Here is a 21,957-nt window from a genome sequence, read left to right as displayed (position 1 = left end):
ATTTTTGAATTTTATGAAGAGGAACTCTACTCAAAATGAAGGTTTTTTTTTTCAAAAATTAACATCTAGTTTTTAAGAATACATATATTTTTATTTGTAGATGGACACAATACCTTTATTTTACTTGTTTATTTTTTTATTTGGTGCCAGGGATTGAACATAGTGCCTCACGCGTGCTATAGGCAAGCACTCTACCATTGAGCTACAACCCCGACCCAACATGCATTTTTTTTATCATCCCATTTCTTTTTGATGATTTGAAGATTATTAAAATGGTAAATTTCATATTATGTAATTTTTACCACAATAAAAAATTATGTGAAGTCACAACTGGTGGCTTAACTTCAGAATTTTATTTGAAACTTCATCCTAAGCAATACCTACCTGGTCCTAGTAATTTTTTTCTCAGAAAACAAGTTATAACAAAGATATTCTTGTTTGCTAAACAAATTATTAATCTTCCTAGACTGAAAAACAGACACATTAAAATTGTTGTAGGTATTTTTCCTATAAAAGTTAAAGTAAAATTGAGTGAAGAGGTGAAGGTAATTAGTTTTTCTTTGTTTTAATTTTGCTGTCCTTGAAAAAGCAAGATGCTTAACTATGCAGGACCATTTGTCTGAACAGGAAAAGTAAATATAACACACATACATAAATATATATGCAGTAATATAGAAGTATTTTTTTTTGTAGATGCATAGAAAAATCTCTAAAAGAAGACAGAAGAAACATAACATTGGTTTTTGAGGGCAAATGAAGGTCCGTAGGAATGATATTTTTCATTATGTTTATGTATTACCCATTGAAACATTTTATGTAAACTTTTCCTGATCCTATTCTCAGCATCAATGTAACTATGTTCTTTCTTACTTAGCTTTCATACATGAGGTAAACATTATTGAATATGTCTAAAAATGAACTGTATTGTGTAATAAATTGTTTTTTAGGAATTGATTATGGATTAAGTTTACCACTTGGGGAAGACTATGAACGGAAGAAACATAAATTAAAAGAAGAACTGCGGCAAGATTATAGACGCTATCTTACTCAGGTAATGAGTTTCATTAATGAATTGGATCTTATTCTTCAGAATTTGTCTTTTAAATTTTGTTTTTGTATAGTTTAGTTATGTGCATTGTTTTTCAGTGGTCTCTAGTAAGGTAATATAGTTAAAGTTGGGGGAGATGACTTTGGTTGAAAAATGATGCTTAGCACTCATGCCATGGAACAATATAGGCTTTTCCTAAGGGGTATAGCTCATTGGGAAAGTTTGTGCTTAGCATGTGTGAGTTCCTGTGTTTGATCCCCAGCACCTGGGGTTGGGGAAGCAGTAAGCATCAGACTCTGAACCTTTGGAGTAGTTCAGTGGGTTCTAATTTTATAAAATTGTTAGACTTTGGTTGGTCATGTTTTCTGTAAAGTAATCAGTGTTTAAAGGAGCCTAATTATGCTTTCCCAAGCCTTTACTTCCCCCTAACTATGTATTAAAATGATATGTGGAATTCTAGTTGCTAATTATTTTTCTTTCTTTCTTTTTTAAAAATATTTTGTTTTAGTTGTAGCTGGACACAATACCTTTATTTTATTTTTATGTGATGCTGAGGAATGAACTTGGCACCCCGCACTTGCTAAGCAAGCGCTCTACTGCTGAACCACAATCCCGGCCCTGCTAATTATTTTTCTATGAGCTAAGTTTATGACATTTTTTTTTTTTTGGATGCTGGGGATTGAACTCAGGGACACTCAGCCACTGAGCCACACATCCCCAGCCTTGTTTTGTATTTTATTTAGAGTCAGGGTCTCACTGAGTTGCTAAGTACCTTGTTCTTGCTGAGGCTCGTTTTGAACTTGTGATTCTCCTGTCTCAGCCCCCCAAGCTACTGGGATTATGGTGTGCACCACTGCACCTGGCAAGCTTATAACATTTGATTTAACCTACTTATTAACTGCTAAAATCCATGCTTTTTTTTTTTTTTTTTTTCTGAAGTCAGTGAAGAGACACTGATATATTTAAATTGGTTAAGAATAGGATCATTCTGAAAGCCTGCGTGTATAGCTCAGTGGTAGAGCACTTGCCTAGCACATGTGAAGCACTGGGTTAGATCCTCAGTATTTGCTAAATGAATTTAATGATTCATTTAGCAAAAATCTTATTTTAGGTCTATTTTTAAAATTATTAAATTAAATTTTCATTAAGTTTTAAAATGCAATTTACTTTTTAGGTTATAAAAATATTTTAAACGATCATGATGTTTCTTGTCATTCAAATATATTATTTAGTTTTTCCACTGCTTTATAATGTTTGCTTCAAATGTACTAGTGGTCTCTTATTTATTATAATTCGCATATGGAGAGAATGGACTTTGAATACAATTTATCAATGATTTGTTTCTCTTGACTTTAGGGAATTACACAAGCAAAAAGAAAGGTAGGGTTACCTGCAAAATATTTTCTTTAGTTTTGTGTTTTTAAAGATATAGTAGCTTGCAATCATCTGCATTGATATGATTCAAACCAATTAGAGAAACAGCTTCATTTGTCATTTCAAGTCTTTTGAATGGTACCATTTTGTATCTTTGGTTTTAGCTTTGCAAAATGACAGTCTACATATCAAAATTTCTCATTAATGTAATCATTAGTTTTGATTCATGCTTGGCATTTGTTTTATTTTCTTATGCTTCCTTTATAATATTCTGCAGCTATTGAAAGTTCATTTGTTTTCAGCATGTTAGTTTTTGTTGACTAAATTATGATAATTATGGTAAGATTAATAGAATAGTCAAGATATTTGAAAATGTTTTGAACTTTGTATTATCAGGATTTGAATTGCTTGATATTTTTGTGCCAAAAACTGGATTGCATTTGTAAATTTATATTGGAGAATAAAGAGAAGCAGTTTTATTGTTTTTCAAAACTATTTTTAAAGAGAATCTCACACATTTGTTTACCACTCAGCTAACATTTTTAAATTGTTGATTATGAAGATGTCTTCTAGGGGTTTTAAATCTAAAAGGCAAGAACATTCATAAAATTCAGAAAGTGATAACTACAACAAGAAAAGGAAAGACCACATAGTGGGAGATGTTATTTTGTAAGGCATTACAGGGTAGATTGAATTTGGACAATCAAAAGAGAGAATCAAGGAGAGAAAGCTTTTTTGACATTAAATATAGAAGGAAGAAGGACTTGAGGATAAACTTAGTTTTGTATGATTGAGACATACTAGATTTACTAGTTTGAATGGATCAGAGCATGATTCTTTTTCAGGGTAGAAAGAAATAATGATGTAGATAGATAGGATCAGATTGGAAGGCAGTAGATTTTTAACTTACATGTGGTAGGAAGTAGCCTGTGAAAAGTATGATAACTGTGTTGTAGGATAGTTCTCTGTGTTAGAGACTCTCATTGCTTAAATTACTACTCTATAGCTTCTTTTTTTGGGGGGTGGGGTAACAGGAATTGAATTTAGGAGCAATCAACTACTGAGCCACATCCCCAGCCCTATTTTGTATTTTCTTTAGAGGCAGGGTCTCACTGAGTTGCTTAGCACCTCCCTTTTGCTGAGGCTGGCTTTGAATTGGCAATCCTCCTGCCTCAGCCTGGGATTATAGGTGTGTGCCATTGTGCCTGGCTGTATAGCTTTTTATTTTTTTTTTTGAAGTTCTTCCTCCTGATAGTCATTTATTTAATAACATCAGAGGCAATAACACGATGCTAAAAATAAACATGCATGGATTACCCAATACATACTTACAAAAACCTTCTGTCCATTATAAATGGTGAATGCAAATAGACCATTCATCCACCCTTAGTGCATTATTATTTTCACAAGTAAAATAGGAAAGGAAAATAGTGAATTTAATGCTATTCAGCACCTTTAGTAAAGTCAAAAGACTCAACATCATATACATATATCTGTGTAGCTTTTTAAACTTGATCATGTTGTACTAATTCTCAGTCCATTCTCTATACTACTTTCCAGAATGATCTTTTTAAAAAATTTTTTGTAGTTTAGATGGACATAATGTTTTTATTTTATTTATGTTTCACATGGTACTGAGGATTTAACCCAGTGCTTCACATGTGCTAGGCAAGTGCTCTACCACTGTATACACACAGCCTTTCAGAACGATCCTATTCTTAACTGATTTAAATATATCAGTGTCTCTTCACTGACTTCAGGAAAAAAAAAAAAACAAAAAAAACCCACATCAAATTCCTTAGCATGATGCATCTCTTTCAGGTCCCAGCCTGTCCAAAAGGGACCTCATTTCTGTTCTTCTCATTCTCACTTCCTAGATGGCTGTGCTATATGTGGCTTTAAAAAATTTTAAAAAAAAATTTTTTTTGGTTACAGCAAGTATGACCATTTAGTGTATTGATTCCTCTCCAGTTCCCAAATGTATCAGAATTTGGGCACATAGTAGGCACTCATTGTTTACCAAATGAACGAGGAATGACTAAAATTCAGCCTTTTGGAAAACTATGTTGTCCTTATTTATTTATTTTTCATTTTATTGAAAATTATAAACATTCTAGACTTGTGTTGAAAGGTTGAGAATAAGGAATTGCCCAGTGAAGGAGTGAGGTTTTTTTTCTTTTGTAATAGGAATTGAACCCAGGGGTGCTTTTCAATGAGCTACATCCCCAGTCCTTTTTATTTTTTTTATCTTGAGATAGGGTCTTGCTAAGTTTCTGAGTGTCTGCCTAAATTGCTGAGGCTGGCCTTGACCTTGCAATCCTCCTGCCCCATGATCCTCCTACCTCACAATCCTCTTTTCTTGCTGACCTCCTGCCTCAGCCTCTGAAGTTTCTGGGATTGTAGGCCTGGCTCAGGAGTGAGGATTTATGACTGTCTTTCCAGCCTGAGAATTCAGAACATGTTGTTTTTGTTTTTGTGCATTTATGAATGATTAGGTTTATAGTGTTTTGGTATATAGGAGGTAAACTGACTTAAGGGTCTGCTTGGGTGTCTTGTTTCCTTTGACAAAAAAGTTTTGTACAGTCCACATTCAAGTGAACTTTTATAGCACTGCACATTTGTGAATTCATATCTAATGAAACTTTATTAATCACTTTGTTTTACTAACACTCTGTTCCCATAATGTTTTGAATATAATGCTATTGTATCCATGCATATTGTAATTATTTAAATGTCTGTTTTCTAGTTAACTGTAAAATCTCTTGAGTAGAGAGAACATAGAATTAACATAGTACATTTTGTACCTTTTGTCTAACATAGTACCTGGAAAGCATTAGTTGGTAGATATTATTTAAAGAATAAATAAAAGCAGGCATGCTAATAAGCCTTGATTAATTTAATCTTCATAACCTGGTGATGTAGAGGATATTATCCCCATTTTACCTATGAAGAAACTGAGGAGTTAAGTAACTTATTTCACCTGGAATACCAAGTAGAAGTACCAGTAAGTTGGGGATTGTGTACAGTTTTTACTATTGCTTGTATTTGCTTTATAATGTTCACAGAGATTTTACATTTTGTAGCCTGCTGGATACTTACACCAGCTTTGGTAGAAGGGCAGGGCAGGTGCCATTCTCATTTATAGAAGAAATCTGTCAGAGAAGTTAGCTGACTTGCTCAGTGTTACACAGCTAATAAGTGTTGAGGCTAGTTGTAGAGTCTAGGTCTTTTGCCACCCAGTCTAATGCTCTACTACACTACCTCACTTAAATGCTTAATGAACACGAATGTAGGGACACATAAAGAAACAGCATTCATAGTTTTTATGTTTTGTCGATTGAGTAGAGCTTTTTTTTTTTATCAATTTGAGGAACATAGGAAAAAAAAAACATTGTGAACATGCTTTAGGATATTTGTGAGGAAGTTTAAAACTTGCCTTAAGTACAAAAGAACAGTAGAGCACTGAGAATGAAGAATATATGCTTAGAATAATATAAATTGGAAAAATCTTTTTTATGCTTTTAACCCTTACTAATCAATAGTTATAAGTGTAAATGAAAATTAAGTGCAGATTCTATTTTTTAGGGATTTGTGATTGGAAGAAAATTCTCTTTTTTTCCAATAACTTTTGGTATGGACTCTATAGATTGTAGTTTCTGTTTTCATCTCCATTTCATTCTTTTGCTCTGCATAATGTGAGAGTTTAGAATGTAGAATATAAAGACTTTTATAACATAAAAAGGCAATTGGGTAATATATTTTTTTAATGTGTATATATACAGAAAAATTTTCTATCTACGGGTGAAACAGATCCATCTACTCTGGGAGTTTCTCTTCCTATTGGTGAGAGGTTATCTGCTAAGGTAGGTGGGTAGGAGTAGTTACTATGGGTAGCAATTTTTTGAGGCATCAGAATCATGAGTCGACACACTCCCAAGTTACGAGCAAACAGATGATCACATAATTTTTTCAAATTTGAGTGTATTTCTTTTAAAAAATATGAAGTCTCTAGTTGTGCTGTTTAAAAAAAGTGTTTTGATCATTACATTTATAACTATATAATGTGATACATTTCTTTAATATGTTGATTTTTTTCTTATTTGATTATACTTAACCGAATATTCAGAATTTATTTATTTTTTATTGGTTTCTAATCTACAAAGTTGGTGCTATGTGACAGCAGTGAAATGAGAGCCTATAGGCATGAGGGTAGGAGCTATTTGAGTGTGTATTTCAGTCACTCTCCAACAACATGTCCATATTTTTTAAGAGTTGATAATGATAAAGCACTCTATACCTCTTGTACAGACTCAATTCCCAAAGTAGACATAATCTTTAAGACAAAATGGGAGCCTGGGGTTATAGCTCAGTGAAGCACTTGGGTTTGATCCTCAGCATTATGTAAAAATAAATAAACAATAAAATAAAGGTATTAAAAAAAAGACAAAATGGACATTGTTTCAAAAGACAGACCTAGTGTTAACACTCAAGAAAATTTCTTTGTGTAATATATTTGTGTTTCAACAGAACATGTTCATTATAGTAATTTAGTATCTGTGTAATCTTTTTGTTTGTTTAAAAGATAATAAGAGCCAATTTTCAACCTTATGAAGGAAATGGTTAACCATAGGTGTTTCACGGATGGATTAGGGGATATGAATGCTTTTGGCAGAATGACCCTGATATGGCTAAGCTTGCTTTTTGATAAATAAACATGAAGTCTAAGGATTTATAGGGCATGTCTCTTTGGAAATATCATCCAGTCTCTGTAAGTACTGAAATATAAGTGGAGATGTTTCATAACTAGAGCAGATCTGTTCTCTTAAAGAACTCATGTGCTATTAGACCAAAACATGTAGCCATTTGTAAGTGGCAAGAGAAACTTGGGGAGCTGCAATGATGGTCATACCTTTTTCTGCTTCTCCTCTTCCTTGCAGTGACTTTCTGTTTTTGAAATTATTAGTAAAACTTGATTTTGAATAAAGGCTCTGATTTGTATAATTCTATTTGACATTTAGATTCTTCTTTCTGAAGTTAAAGTTAACATTGCCTTTTGATTTCTAATTTAAGGAAAGATTGAAACTTGAACGCAACAAAGAATACAATCAATTTCTCAGGGATAAGGAAGAAACCATTGAAAAGTTCAAACAGTTAGAAAAGAATACTGAGGTAGGTTTGCTTTTAAAGTAAAATTTTAATACCACAGGCTGAATATTTGGTACTTACTTTTGAAAAGCTTTCTATATTTTAGATATGTCAATTAGTTTTTATCTAAACATTTGAAAAATTAAGCCAAATGGAGCCAGATACAGAACATTTAAACATTTAGTTTTGAAAACTGCTTTATCTCATTGAAAAACTTTTCCTACTTTTTAAAGTTACCTCATTGGTGAGATTTAATTTTAGAGATCAGTTTTGCTAAGAGATTTTTGTTTATTAAGGTTTTTTTTTTATATTGACAATTTCTAGCTCTCTATACATTATTTTTCTTTTGTTCCAAATTTTAGAATGATGTTATTAAGGCTAAGTTTTACCACCTTCTATGTTCTTTGTGTTGGGAAAGGATTTAATTACTATGTAACATTTAAGTACCAAAATATGTCTGATATCTTTTGGGATAGCAATTTGCATTTAGTTTATTTTCTGTTTTTATAGTGTTAGTGTTGTCTTTCCATTGATACTTAATAATTTTTATTGTAAAATTTCCTTGATGTTCTTTTTATCTCCAAAAGGAAAGAATTTATTATGGGCTATTAAATGTCTGAGTTGAGATGATAGACTAAGTACTATAGAGACTTTAGTTACCTTTAAAGTAACAGTATCACATTAAGATTTGTTTCTTTTTTCTTTTCTAATTAAACAGCCTAAGAATCAAAGAAATAAAAATTCTACTAGTCAAGTTAAACCTGATTTACCTCCACAAATACAAATATCTAGCACAAATTCAGAGGGTCCTAAGAGAGAGAATTTAACTTCAGAGGCATATGAAGAGCTTCTAAATCAGAGACGACTAGAGGAGGACAGATACCGACAATTAGACGATGAAATTGAATTAAGGAATAGAAGAATTATTAAAAAAACTACTGATGAAGTGGACATTTCTAATACAAAACATCAAAGGTTTGCTAGCAAGACTGGCATTCCAGAAAGAAGATTTCGAAGGTTTAATGAGGATTGTGTTTTTGATAGACATTATCACATACCAGACCAAGATCCTGAAATAAGTGAAGAAATGGACGAGAGGTTTAGATATGAAAGTGATTTTGATAGAAGACCTTTGAGAGTGTATACAAATAACAGGTATTTATATCTTCATTTTAATTTTCTTTATTTGTTTAAAGTCATTGTTACTTTTTATCATTATGTTAGGGAGAAGGAGTTTAATTTGATTTACTATATTTGATTAATTTTAAGTTTTATGAAGCACAATTTTTTTTTGTGCCACTAAGAGGGGTGAAAAAAAAAACACCAAGATGGAGACCCTGTTGCAAAGCTGGAACACTGATAGGCTGTGTCCTTAAAGTAAAAAATGGGAAATAGACATTCTCAAAGAAAGGGTCATAAAGGAACTTCTATGTTTCTTGGCACTGAATGGAGGGAGTAAATTACCAAAATCTTCCTTGAGAATTTGAATTGTAGACGATTGCTGATTCAGGTTCATAGTCTGAATTTATACTGCCAGTGGTGTGAAACAAACAAAACAAAACAAAACAAAAAAACAACCTACAAAAAACCCAAGGCAAGAATGCAGAGTTTTCTTGATTGATAGTGTCTCTAAATGACTGGCAGGAGTAAAATAACTTCCGTCTTCAATAACTTGACTTAAAACCAGGCCATCCCAATTTATGATGTTAAAATGTGGGTAAAAATGATACCTTAACATAAATGGAATATAATTTATTCCTTTAATGTTCATATGCTGTATTTTTTCATCAAATATTTAACATTCATATAAGTGAAACGGCTTTTTTTAAAATCAGATTTTCAAATGCTTTTCAGTTTGTTTTTGTGAGACTGTAATTTCTTAACTACTACAAAGAAGTCTTATTGTCATATTTGTCTTAATACTGAAAACTTGCCATATGTTTACCTAACTTTGGATTTAGATATGCAGATGTCACAAGGTGTCGAATTTGTCATTAACTTACAATGAAGTTATTTTGCAGTTCTTTTATTCCCTTAATCATATTCTGACTTGAATGTCAAAGGAAGCAAATATTTTCTTTTATGAGGTCTTTCTTTTTAACAAAAGCCCATGGATTTGGGAAGTAGTAAGTTAACTTGTGTGTTTAAAGCCACAGACTAGATAGATTCCTTCTGGGTCACAGTTATAGTTTTAATTTGATAATAACTCTAAAGCTCAGCTAAACCAAAAGAACTTCTCAGAGGCACACAGGACCTAAACTGAATCCCTGGACTTTGATTTGAAATCAGGGTGTTCTTAGGCATTTAGAGAGTATATTCTTGGATATTATCATTAAGAAGTAACCCCTTAACCATGAGAGGATTGAATAGAGAGAGCAATAGAAAAACCATTGCTGAATCTCATTAGTTCCTTTCTTCAGAGAAAACTTCATTTGTCTCACGAAGGTTTCTAAAATAAGTTGTAAAACCACTGTTAGCTTTGTTAAAATGTTAATAGGGATGATTAAGAGTGATTAAATTCTAAATTTATTAGATGGAAGCTTGGAGAAGACTTTATTGAAAGGAAGCTTAGTAAACGAAGGAAATTCCATAAAATCTATCTATCTATCTATCTATATCTATCTATCACACACACACACACACACACACACACACACACACACACATATTAATAGAAAATAAGGTGACTGACTTTCTAAACTATAACTTGTTTTCCCAGCTTAGGTTCTCTTGAAGTTTTTTCTTAAGATCATACATTAGTTACTTTAAAATATTTATACAATCTCTAGTTGTAAACAGCAATTGTTTCTTAATTTAACAAAGTTAAACACAGTCATATCAATAATTTTATGAAGTTGCTGCCTTAAGATTTTATGATCTTTTTAGAAAAAGGTAAAAGATTTTCATGATCTGAAGAGGAACCAGTATTATGGTCTTTGTAGTGAAATGTATATTTCTGTTCTTTTTCTTGGATTCTTAAACATTTCTTCTATATTGATTTTATTGAAATTATCAGTGACAGGTGGCTTTTATAATCTTGTTACTGAATTTTTTTTCCTTAATTGGAAGGTGCACCTTAGGACATTTTTTGTATGAACTGGTCACTGGGAAATCTGTGGGTTTTACTTTAGATTTTAGCAGAGACTTTGATCTTATACATAAATAAAATTGTTAAATTTCTTAGATTTAGAGTGAAAACTTTGAAAATGACCTCATATGATGCTTGTTTTATTATTTGTATATAATGAAGAGCATTTAAAACACTTATTAATATGGATACTTTGGATATAGTGGAATAAAATAAGTTAAAATTGTAAATTTGAATACTGTCTTTAGACAACTGAAAGTCGAGGACGTCAGTCACAAGTTCTTGGGTGAATTTTTGAACAAAGTTTTGAATGTCTAAGTGACCTTTAATTCTAGGATCACATGTTATGCTTTAAGATATTTGTAACTTAATTTCTCTGTGTTAAAAATTTCATTGTTATAGATAATCTTTTAATCATATCAATTAATTTCTTTTGTGTGTTGTACTGTGGGTTCCCAGGTTTGGTTTTTTGCTAGAAGATGGGACTTTGTATATAGTTATATTAATGGTTATGATTTATTGCATCAAAGGATATAAGGAAAAATGAGCTAAGGGAAAAAGTGCATTTTGACAAAGTCAGAAAGAAACCAGAGAGGAGCTTCTAAAAGTCCTTTCCCAGTGAAGTCAAACAGGAAATGCTTCATTATTCCAGCACTGAATTGTGACAACCAGGAAACTCATTAGAGACTCAGTACCCAAGATTTTTATTTGGGGCTGCCCAGGGTTTTGTTTGGGGAGAGTCATGTAGTTACTGCTTTTCTAGCTGTATTAAAATTTGAGACTCCCTGAAGGAAAGAGATGTTTCAGCATGAACTGTATTGTTTGTGTAAATAGTTTAGGAATATTGAGCCATTCTGGGTATAGTGAGAACCCTTTTTAAACTCTTATGTTCCAGGTACTAGCCTAGGGTCACCTCTACAATCCAAGCTTTCTAAGAATAGTCGGTTTCAGACCTGCACTGTTAGATCTTCTGCGCATGTATATTTGTAGAGATCTAATATAACTAAATCTGGTTACCTGGCATTGTTAATTATAAATTTGAATTTGAGTTTATATTTATCTCTTATTTCAGAAGCAGAAATAGGGAATGATCCTAAACTGATGTGTGAGCTCAAGAGATTTAAGCACCTAGGCTTTAGGTTAGCTAAGACCAGCTTTTTTTTTTTTAAGTAAATTGAAGTAATTTTGAAATTCTTTTTTAAAAGGGCCTATGAAGAATTCAGTTTTAGATGTGATGAAAAGTGGAAACCATACATGTGTCATGCCAAGTCAAGTTATTAAGATTAAAATATTAATAGTTTTTTTCTTTGCAGATGATATTAACAATGGCTTATGTGATAGAAACAAGAGAAAGACTTTTATATGCTTATGCAATGGAGAATAAAAAGTTCCTTTTTTAAAACAAAAAATTACCAGGTTCATTAATCTGATAATGAAATTCATCTAAAATATTGAATACTTAAATACCATGTTTCTTCTATTAGTACTGTTGAGAAAGATTTGTTAACTCGAATACTGGTTTTCATGGGGTTGGTCAATGTTGGTGTAAAAAGTCATGTTGTTTTCTGTGGTATGAGAAATTAATATTAAAAAAAATCAGTGTTTGCCAAATGGAAAAAAAGGTTAATTAAAAAACATTTTTTCATTGTTATTTTCCAAAAAGGTTTTAAAGAAGAAAATTTTAAAAAATCTAATCTTTCTTTTTATTTATGAACCTTGTAACTAACATGAACTAATCATTTCAGCTCACACTTTACATTTTCCATTCAGCTTTTGGTAACATTTGTTTTTTAATATGGTTTGCATTGTTGGCAAATGTCATCTTTTTCTATATTTGGGTTAATTTAATGGTAAGACTGCGACTATATTTTTAAGTTAAAAAGGTTTGTATGTGCAGTAAACAAATTTCCAGGATATGATTTTGAATTAGAAAACAATATCATTTTGAATTTCGATAATCTTTATGAGTGCAGGGACCATATATCCCAGTGCCCAAAAGAGTTTTGCATGTACAAGGCACACAATTTCACTTAAGTGCATGATTAAAAAAAAAAAACGCCTCAGAGCCAGTCTTAGGTGCATGCCTGTATTCCCAGTGGCTCGCGGGAGATTGAGGCAGACTAGTTGTAAGTTCAGCTTCAACCTCAGCAGTTTATCAAGGCCCTAAGCAACTTAGCAAGACCTTGTCTCAAAATAAAACATAAAAAGGGCTGGGGATATGGGGATGTGGCCACATAAAACATCCCTGGGTTAAATCCTTGGTACCGAAAACAAAATAAAATCAAACAAAAGTGAACAAAAAGAACCACCCCCTGCAACAGTCTTAGTATATTACTTGAATTTAACTTTAAAAATATGTCTCAACATTGTAATTTTGAAATAAAAAATTTCTAGATATTATATTGAAATGAGTATAAAACACTAGGGGCTGAGAATGTGACTTAGTGGTAGAGAGCACTTGTCTAGAATACATGAGGCCCTGGTTTTGATCCCTAGAACTGAAAACAAACAAAGAAACCTAAAACACATCCACGAAACAAATTACCTCCCCCCCAAAGTCTTAGTGTTTGTTATTTTTAAAAAACATTTATTTATTTATTTAGCTGAGAATTGAACCCAGTGCCTCACAAATGCTCCATCACTGAGCCATAACCCAGTCCCCTTAGTGTTTGTATTAATCAGAAGATTATACTTAGAACAAATCTTATTTGAATTAATTTTAGAATGTGTTTATAACAAAGTTTGTTCCCTTTAATGATTCCAACAAAAAATGTTAAAACTCAAAGAGACAAAAAAGGCCCCACTGTATGTGGAATATACTCTGTAAGCTAATGTGTTTTTAAGGATGCATGGGAACAGAGGAGGGAACGTGCCTTCTATGGAGAATGATGGTGATATCACAGAACAATCAAATAAACGAATTTCATCTGCTGGAAGTAAAAGGTATAGTATGTGCTATAAATTCTGCCCTTGAGCCACTACACTGTGAAACAGCACTTGCCTAAAACTGGGTTACTGAAAAAGTAGAAAGGTATACTGTGTTAATAGCCTTCCTTACTGGTGACAGAGAAATTAAGAGAAGGAAAAAAAAGGCGGGGGGGGGGGGGTGGTGGTGGTGGTGGTGAGAACTAATCGTAAATGAAAATATATAGTACTTTTATAGCATCATTTTGAAGAACAAAGTTTTGGTTATAAAACTTGTCAAGGTGTTCAGAATGAGTCTGTATCATTATAAAGAATGAAATAATTAAGGGGCAATAAACATAATTTAGTGGATTAAAAATCAAGATATCCTGTGAGGGTAGGAAGGATAGTAGAATGAATCAGAAACTATTACCCTAGGTACATATTATAACTATATGCCCAGTGGGATTTTACATCATGTATAACTAGAAGAATGAGAAATTATATTCATTATATATGATGTATCAAAGTGCATTCTACTTCATGTATAACTAATTAAAACAAATTAAAAAATTAAAAAATCTAGATATCCTGGAGTTATGGTAATGCACTTTAATTGGAAATATAATGAAGATATTCCTGCAATGTAAATTTTTCTTTTAAAACTTTTATTTTTGTTTTTTTAGCTTATAAAGTAGACAATATCTATGTTTACTTTGTAAAATTAGTGTTTATATATTTGTTGAAAAAACCTGTTAATAGTTTTTATCATTTTGGTGGCTTTCCTGTTCATACATAAGAATAAATAGTTCTAATCTATAGTATAGAAAGAAAATAGTATTGTCATATGTCAAGAAATGTGTCTATTTTCTTTGAGGATATGTAATAATATACAAAGAATACTTGCAATAATGGACTACTATTTGGTTCTAATTAAGTTTTTGTTGAGGGATTTATCCGTTTTTTTCCTTCTTCCTATCTTCCAAGGAAGGTTTTTTTTTTAAAATTTTTATTTTTAAAGGGGTGATCTTTTCCCAGTTGTTCATTGGTTATATTGTTTCTTCTTCTTCTTTTTTTTAGGACTTATTTATGTGTACTTATTTTCCTGAGTGGATAATTTATTATGAGAAAGATTTTTATTTTTTGAACTGTAAATCCAGTGAAGCTGGATGAACCTAAATACATTTGGAATCTCACTATATAAATAATTGAAATGTTATGATTTTACCTTACCTTTAAAATTTGGAATCTCACTATATAAAGAATTAAAATTTTATGATTTTTACCTTACCTTTAAAAAGATATAAATTTATACTGTTCTAGCACTTGGAAAGGCTAGTAACTTATACCTACATTTTATTGAAATTTTGCTTCCTGCAAATAATTTTTTTTTTCTTTCTGTTGTAGTGCTCGAGATAATGAACCATCCAAATCTGCTAATCGAGATATCTGTAGTCCTTTTGCAGGAATGCTTTTTGGTATGTATAAATTTCCAATAGATTAGTTTTTTGCAGAATGTTGTATAAAAGGTTTTTAGTGAGAACTCAGTATTGTAAGTAGTACTACTTTTAATAACAGTAGAAAATGTTTATCCAGTGCTTATTTCATGATAGGTACCATGCTAATCATTTAACACACATTATATAGTTCTATGTATAACTGTAAAGCTAATTAGCTTATTTGGTGTGTGTTTTCTATAAATTCTGTAGTTGATAAATGAAACTTTGGTTTTAGTTAATAGGCTTTTTTGTTTGTTGGGGGTACTGGGGCCTTCTAGATGCTAGGCAAGCGGTCTGCCACTGAGCTCCCCAACCCTTTGAAAAATTTTCTATTTTGAAATTGGATCTCATCGGGTTGCTCAGGTTGGGGTTGGATTTACAACCTTGTTGCTTCTGCTTCTTGGTTCATGTCACTGTGCCTGGCTAGTAAAAAGCTTTCATATTTTATTAGCATTTTTTTGATACTAGAGATTAAAACCAGGGGCACTTTACTATTGAGCTACATATTCAGTTCTTTTTATTTTATTTTGATACAGGGTCCTCAGTTGCTTAGGGTCTTTATAAATTGCTAAGGCTGGCCTTGAACTTGTGGTCCTCCTGTCTCAGCCACTCAAGTTGCTGGGATTTCAGGCATGTACCACCGTGCTTGACTTTATTAGTACTTTGTTGTAGCATGGTTCTTTCTTTTTATACTATTTTATATGTGATTTTTTCCCCTATATTTTCTTGTTTCTTTAGCTAGCACAAAACTACCTTCTATTTTAGTTCAATTTCTTCGAATTGATCCATTTTTTTCCTTTGTTCTTTCCATATAGTTTCTGAGAAGGTGTTTTGTTCAAATAAGGATAATAGTCTAAATTTTATATTTGATTTTTCAGAGGTTTAATTAGTCAGCTTTCTGTTATTGTGACTAACTGAGATAAACAACTTAAAGGAGGAGGAAAGATTTATTTTCAGAAGTTTTAGTCCATAGTTGCTTGGCCCTATCCCTGTGGGCTCCTGGTAAAGTAGAACATCGTGTGACAGGGACTGTGTGGTAGAGCAGACAAGCTTATCTCATGGTAGCCAGGAAGTAGACAGTGGGGCAGGGATGAGACCTGATTTCAGTGTATGTCCTTAAGTGACCTACTTTCTCCCACTAGACTTTACAGTTTCTACCACCTCCTAATAGTCCTCTCAATTATGAACCCATTAGTGGATTAATCCATTGATGAGATCAGAGCCCTCAGGATCCCAAAAGCCCCACTTCAGAACATTGCTGTACTGGGGACCAGGCTTCAGTCCATGAGTCTTTTGGGAACATTCCAGATCCAAATGATATAGAAGTCAAGGTCTTTCCAGAATATAACTTTCGAATTTGCTATATATTACCCTTGTCACAATTTCAGAAGTTGTATGAAGAGAACATTGTTTACTGTTTGTACCTTTAAATACAAAAGAGGTCTGTTCTTTGTCTGAAAACTGTTAAAAAAAATTAACTGAAATTTGGTTTTAATAAAATATGTGAGGAAATTGGATAACATGTTAGGCTTCTTCAACCTAAAAACTGGCTCTGAGACATATAATCATATTATAATCTCAGACTTCTGTTTCCTTGAAATGGCCAGATTAAAAAATGGCATTGGATCTAGAATTTCATTCTAGTATAAAGTTTATGAGAACTGACCAGTTCTACCTGGCTATAGATTATGTTCTAAAGATATAGTTATTACATGGTAAAAATAGGAGAAATGCCTTTCTAAGCTGAAAACTAAGTGATAATTTTATCAATAAAAATATTAAGACTCTGAAATTTTAAAAATGAACAGCATCAATTTATCATTAGTGTAATTTGGGAATTGTTTTTGACTATTTAGTGAGATAATTGACTTTATTTAATATTTGGACCAAATTGTTAAAAGTCATTTTCCCCCAGACTATATTTGAATATACCTGCAGTGTTCTTAATCTCTAGAGGCAGGGCATTCCATCTTTAGGCCGCTCTGATTGTTAAGATATTCTCATTTCAACTGAATTGAAATTCATCTTCCTATTTTGCTGAAAGGACCTCATTTCTGGCCTTTACTTTTTTGAATATGAATTTTATAATGTGTCACCTTCCTGAATATTTTGAGTCCTAAGATGTTTTCAATCAAATTGATTAGATTCTCAGGTAAGCTATTTTATGCATAGATAATTTTCTCTGTCCATTTTATAACATAAAAGCTTTAATTTTATATTCTTTACTTATACTGTCATCTGTATATATGTGCATATACATGCACAAAATTTGGTAAATATGTGCATAATACATTAGTGTGTTTATTTTCATCCTTAACAAATAAATAGTTGACTGTTTAGAGTGAAATAACAATGTATTGTGAGATTTGTAATAGAATCAGGGTTATTTAGAAGTAATATATAAATTGCCCTGTGTTTGGGGATTTTTCCTTTTGTATTTAAAAAAATTTTTTTTAGTTGTAGATGGACACGATACCTTTATTTTATTTATTTAAGTGGTGCTGAGGATCGAACCCAGTGCCCCATGCATGTGAGAAAAGCGCTGTACCACTGAGCCACAAACCCAGCTCTCCTTTTGTGTTTTTATTTACTGTTTTTTGTCTGAGAGCCTAATTTATATAATTTCATAAATTTATATAATTTAAATTATTTCAAGTTCGTTGAAATTCTTTAGTAAATTAAAAAAAAAGTTCAGAATATAGCCTATCTTGGTAAATGTGTTAGGTGTACTTGAAAGAATGTGTATGGTGTATTTGTTAAGTGTAGTGGTTTATAAATGTCAATTAAATAAAGCTGATTAATAGTGTCTTTATGTCATATATCTCCTTAATGGTTTTTCTCTGCTTCTGCATAGAGGAAAGTATTAAGTTCTCTGACAGTGTTGCCTTTAGTGTGAGGCTTGGATTGTTGTAGGGATATTCTCAGTGTTGTTTCAGGTTTTCAGCAATGACCCTGATCTTCTAAGAGTAGCAAATTTTTGCTTTGTATGAGTGTAGGACGCTGAGTCTAAGGCAGTTTTCTGCCTCTCAACAGTAGATTATGGCTTTTGCTTTTGTATGAGAGAAAAGTCTGCAGAGTGGATAATGTTTTGTGCCTAAGTGCCACAGATATTGCCCCATCCTAAGCTTTTTGATAAGCATCTGGTGGAGGCGGGCAAGTGAGTACAGATTTCTCTGTGTCTGAGGCTTCCAGGGATTCCATATCTAACCCACACATGGACTTAAGAATTTAATAACGTTTGTATTGTTTTCTTACCTGTTTTTATGGTGGCCACCTCTTAAGTTAATTGTCCCATTTCTTCATGTATTGTTTTTTGTATTTGGTATTTATTTCATTTGGTTGCTTATAAATTTAGCTCTCTGATGAGCTTTTAAAAAGTTATGATTTTTGTTAATGACTGAGCTTCTTCTCATTGTAAGATCAGAGCATAGTTCTTTTGTGGCTTTGTACTTTCTAAGCATAAGCAAAACTCCTCATTTGGTTCTTTACAGTGACTTCCATTTTGTCCCTCATTATGTTTCTATTTTCACTTAAATTCTTGACCATAAGTATAATAGCTATTTGAATACCCTTGTCTATTTGATCTTCTGTCATTTATGTGCTTTTTTAATATTGACTAGTTTTCTACTGGTTATGGCTTTCTCACTATATTATTAGTTCTCTATTGCATTATTACAAATTACCATAAATTCAGTGACTGAAAACAATCTACATTTATTACATCTCAAGTTGTATAGATCCAAAGTCTAGGCATTACTTAATTAAGGTTGTATATTCATGGTCTCAGGAGGCTATAATCCAGGTATTAGCCGGGCTTTATTTTTCACCTGGATGTTTGGGAAAATACCTGCTTTCATGCTCTTTCAGGGTTTTGGCAAAAAGCATTTCTTTTGGCTTTGAAGACCTGCCCTTTTACTGGATGACCAGTAGCAACTCTCTGAGTTACTAAATGTTGTCTGCTGTTTCTCACCATGACTGCTCACTTGATAATGTTAGCAGTGAGAATTTCTGAACTCAAAGAGTCCTCATTCTCTTATCTGAGGGCCTTAAGCCAATTATATCAGGCCTACCCAAGATAATCTCCCCTTTAATTATTCTAAAAGTAATTGATATGTTACCTTAATTAAATCTGCAAATTTCTTTCATCCTTTCTTATTATACAGAAGCAAGTCACAGGTCCCACCTATACACAAGGATTGGGGATTATATAGGCACTCAGCAACAGGGAGCAGAGAACATAGGAACCATTTTCAAATTTTGCCTTACATCATCACATTACTCTTTTCCTAAGGAGCAATTTTTATCTTATTGAGACCTGTTTTCAAATTTAGTTAGGGACATGTAGAGTAGTACAGGAGATAGTTCAGCTTTGCTATTACAGAGTGACCTTTCTGGGGTCTTCCCTTAAAACTGTGGGGAATCACGGAGAACTCTACACTAGTTTTGGGGAACTTGAATTTCTCACTCTTGTTTCATGTCTCTGCATTTCACATACTTGTTCTCTTTTGTGTTTTTTTCTAGCCAAATGAAATTTTAATATGTGAATGTTCAGACTAGTGCAACGCCAAGTCTGAAGGGCACACTTCATTATGGATCTTTGCCCTGCAACTTCCAGGCATTTTATTATTCCTGAATTTTGCTCTTTACTCATTTAAGTTTTTTGTGGTGCTGGGGATTGAACCCAGGGTACAAGATATGCACTGTACCACTGATCTGCCTTTCCCCGTCTCCCAGCCCTCTTTACTCACTTGAACTTGGTTTCTTGGTTCTGTTTGAGTTTTCTTTCCTTGTGCACATGGTCTGAAAATTGCATTTGGGCAGAAAATCAAATAATTATAGGGCATACCTCATTTATTTTCCTTATCTCCGATATTATAATCCTGTGCTTCCTGTTGTCTGTCTGGGAAATAGTTTTTTATGTTTGGATATAAAGGATTTTAACCTATAAATTAACTTTGACAAATATAATATTTTTACTACTATCTCATGAAGGAAGTCTAGTTTTCTAATTTTTTACAGACAGTCCTGTGCTTGTTATTCCATCCTGGTCAGAAGTAGAATGGAGGTTTACTTTAATTATAAAACACCCTTATTAACTTGAACATAATTCATGTTACTACTTGGGGAGCTTCACTGTTTCTGACGTCTGTACTGAATGGACACCCACTAATGGTTGAGAGACCAATAATTAAGGCAGTAGACAAATGGCTGATTCTATTGAATTTTGATACTTACAATTTACGAAGCATTTAGATTGTACATATCTACATTAAGAGATTATTTTGTGGCACTAATTTATGCAATAATCATAATATTCTTCCCTGGATCCAAATGTTTAATCAGCTGAATTTTTACATAAGTGATACCAAGGTGAGAGGTTTGTATTGTTTTTCTTTTTTCTTTTTTTTTCCCTGTAGAATGGAGGTAGCCATTGACGTTTTTGGAGCAATAATTAGTGTTGTATTTTAAGACAGTGAATCTTATGTAAGTGTGCTTCCATGTATTGGAGTACAGAGAAGGGAATTTGGGAGAGTTATTGCTGCAAGTCCTTTCCAAGGTTAATGGCCTTTTGATTAGAAAGGAAGGGCCTCTTGTGGTGAATAAAGAGAGGATGAGCAAAGTTATAGAAAGGTGTTAGAGCTTCTTATCTGGGCCATTAACAGAAAACAAAGAGGGGAGCTTCATTTTGAGAGGTCCATTTTGAATGGATATTTGTTAAAATTAAGAGGTTTATGGAGTTATTAACTACATTATTAGAAAAATGGGGATGGGGATTAGAATATTCTGTTATTTAGGAAGATTTCTGACTAAAGGTAGAGGCTTAGAATTACTAATGTATTTATGTTTGACACATGGTAGCATCTCATAAATTATGAAGTTAATTGAAGAGGTACTGACATTGTGATTATTTTTCTGTACTTGAATATTTAGTAATTACTCTTTGATATAATTTAAAATCAAGTTTTTTTTTTTTTTTAAACTGAGTTTAAGTTGTATGCTACTTGAGTTGTAAGACTGCATTTTTTCTTACCACTATCTAGGAGGTGAAGATCGGGAAGTTATTCAGAGGAGGAAAGAAAAATATAGACAAGAACTATTGGAACAAATGGCTGAGCAACAGAAGAACAAGAGACGGTAATGAAAGGTTTGCATTTAACACAGGTGTTTTGAGTTTAAAAGACTTGCATAAAATGACATGATGGTAAACTAAGGAGCTGTTTTTTCTAATATGATTTTTCATTTGTAAATCACTTGTAATTTAATCATTTGATTGTAAATCAGTAAGGAAAATGAAACAAATACTATGAGTAGACTTTGTTATAGATGCATGAGACTATATGTATGCTATAAAAGCCTTTTCATTTCCTTTCTTAATTTGCTGTTTTTGTGTTTGAGTAGTGTTTAATATTATCTGTATGCCCGTTGCATTATCTTTTACATAGTAAACAGATAAAAAAGTATGCGGCCTTTTTTCATTTTGATATGGTAAGCACACCCCCATATGCAATATAAATATAAACATATGATGAACTACAAGTATTTATATTGTATACACGTCTCAGTGTTTGTTGTCTTGTACAAATATCTGCAAAATAATAGCTATGAAACAGGACATTTGGATACTAGAGAATTTGAGACCTATCATCGTGTAGTACCCTGGAACCTTAAGAGGAAGCTAATATCTGCTATCTGATGCTGGCCATCTTTAATATTGATTTCTTAAAAATTCGTATTAGAAAGTTTGGTTGTAAATTTTATCCTTCTTTTTGGAAACTGAAAATACATATGTGCCCTAAAAATAGTTGTTTAGTTTCATAAAGATTAGTTTTACTTTTGTATTTCATTTGGTGTGAATTATCTTTGAATTATCTTCAAAACCCACTGGTTTTGAATACTTA

At 32.3% G+C, this 21,957-nt stretch overlaps 1 protein-coding gene across 13 annotated transcripts in view; it reads left to right on the top strand.

Annotated features, from left to right (window-relative positions):
- The window catches only part of Cspp1 (centrosome and spindle pole associated protein 1), a 110,488-nt gene that overhangs the window by 22,429 nt on the left and 66,102 nt on the right, over positions 1–21,957 (top strand). For 6 of the 13 annotated variants that reach the window (XM_076835488.1, XM_076835486.1, XM_076835481.1 and 3 more), the window contains 8 exons: positions 948–1,051; positions 2,405–2,428; positions 6,205–6,285; positions 7,493–7,591; positions 8,286–8,722; positions 13,500–13,598; positions 14,967–15,037; positions 21,100–21,193. In XM_076835488.1, coding sequence (XP_076691603.1) covers positions 948–1,051; positions 2,405–2,428; positions 6,205–6,285; positions 7,493–7,591; positions 8,286–8,722; positions 13,500–13,598; positions 14,967–15,037; positions 21,100–21,193 — 1,009 coding nt within the window. The remainder of the gene's footprint in view (positions 1–947; positions 1,052–2,404; positions 2,429–6,204; positions 6,286–7,492; positions 7,592–8,285; positions 8,723–13,499; positions 13,599–14,966; positions 15,038–21,099; positions 21,194–21,957) is intronic. The other 7 variants (XM_076835491.1, XM_076835490.1, XM_076835484.1 and 4 more) reach the window with 2 other exon arrangements.

Source organism: Callospermophilus lateralis, chromosome 16, assembly GCF_048772815.1.
Source record: "Callospermophilus lateralis isolate mCalLat2 chromosome 16, mCalLat2.hap1, whole genome shotgun sequence".
Classification (NCBI taxonomy): domain Eukaryota; kingdom Metazoa; phylum Chordata; class Mammalia; order Rodentia; family Sciuridae; genus Callospermophilus; species Callospermophilus lateralis.
The sequence above is the reverse complement of the archived record's forward strand: the minus strand, read 5'-3'. Positions and strand labels throughout refer to the sequence as shown.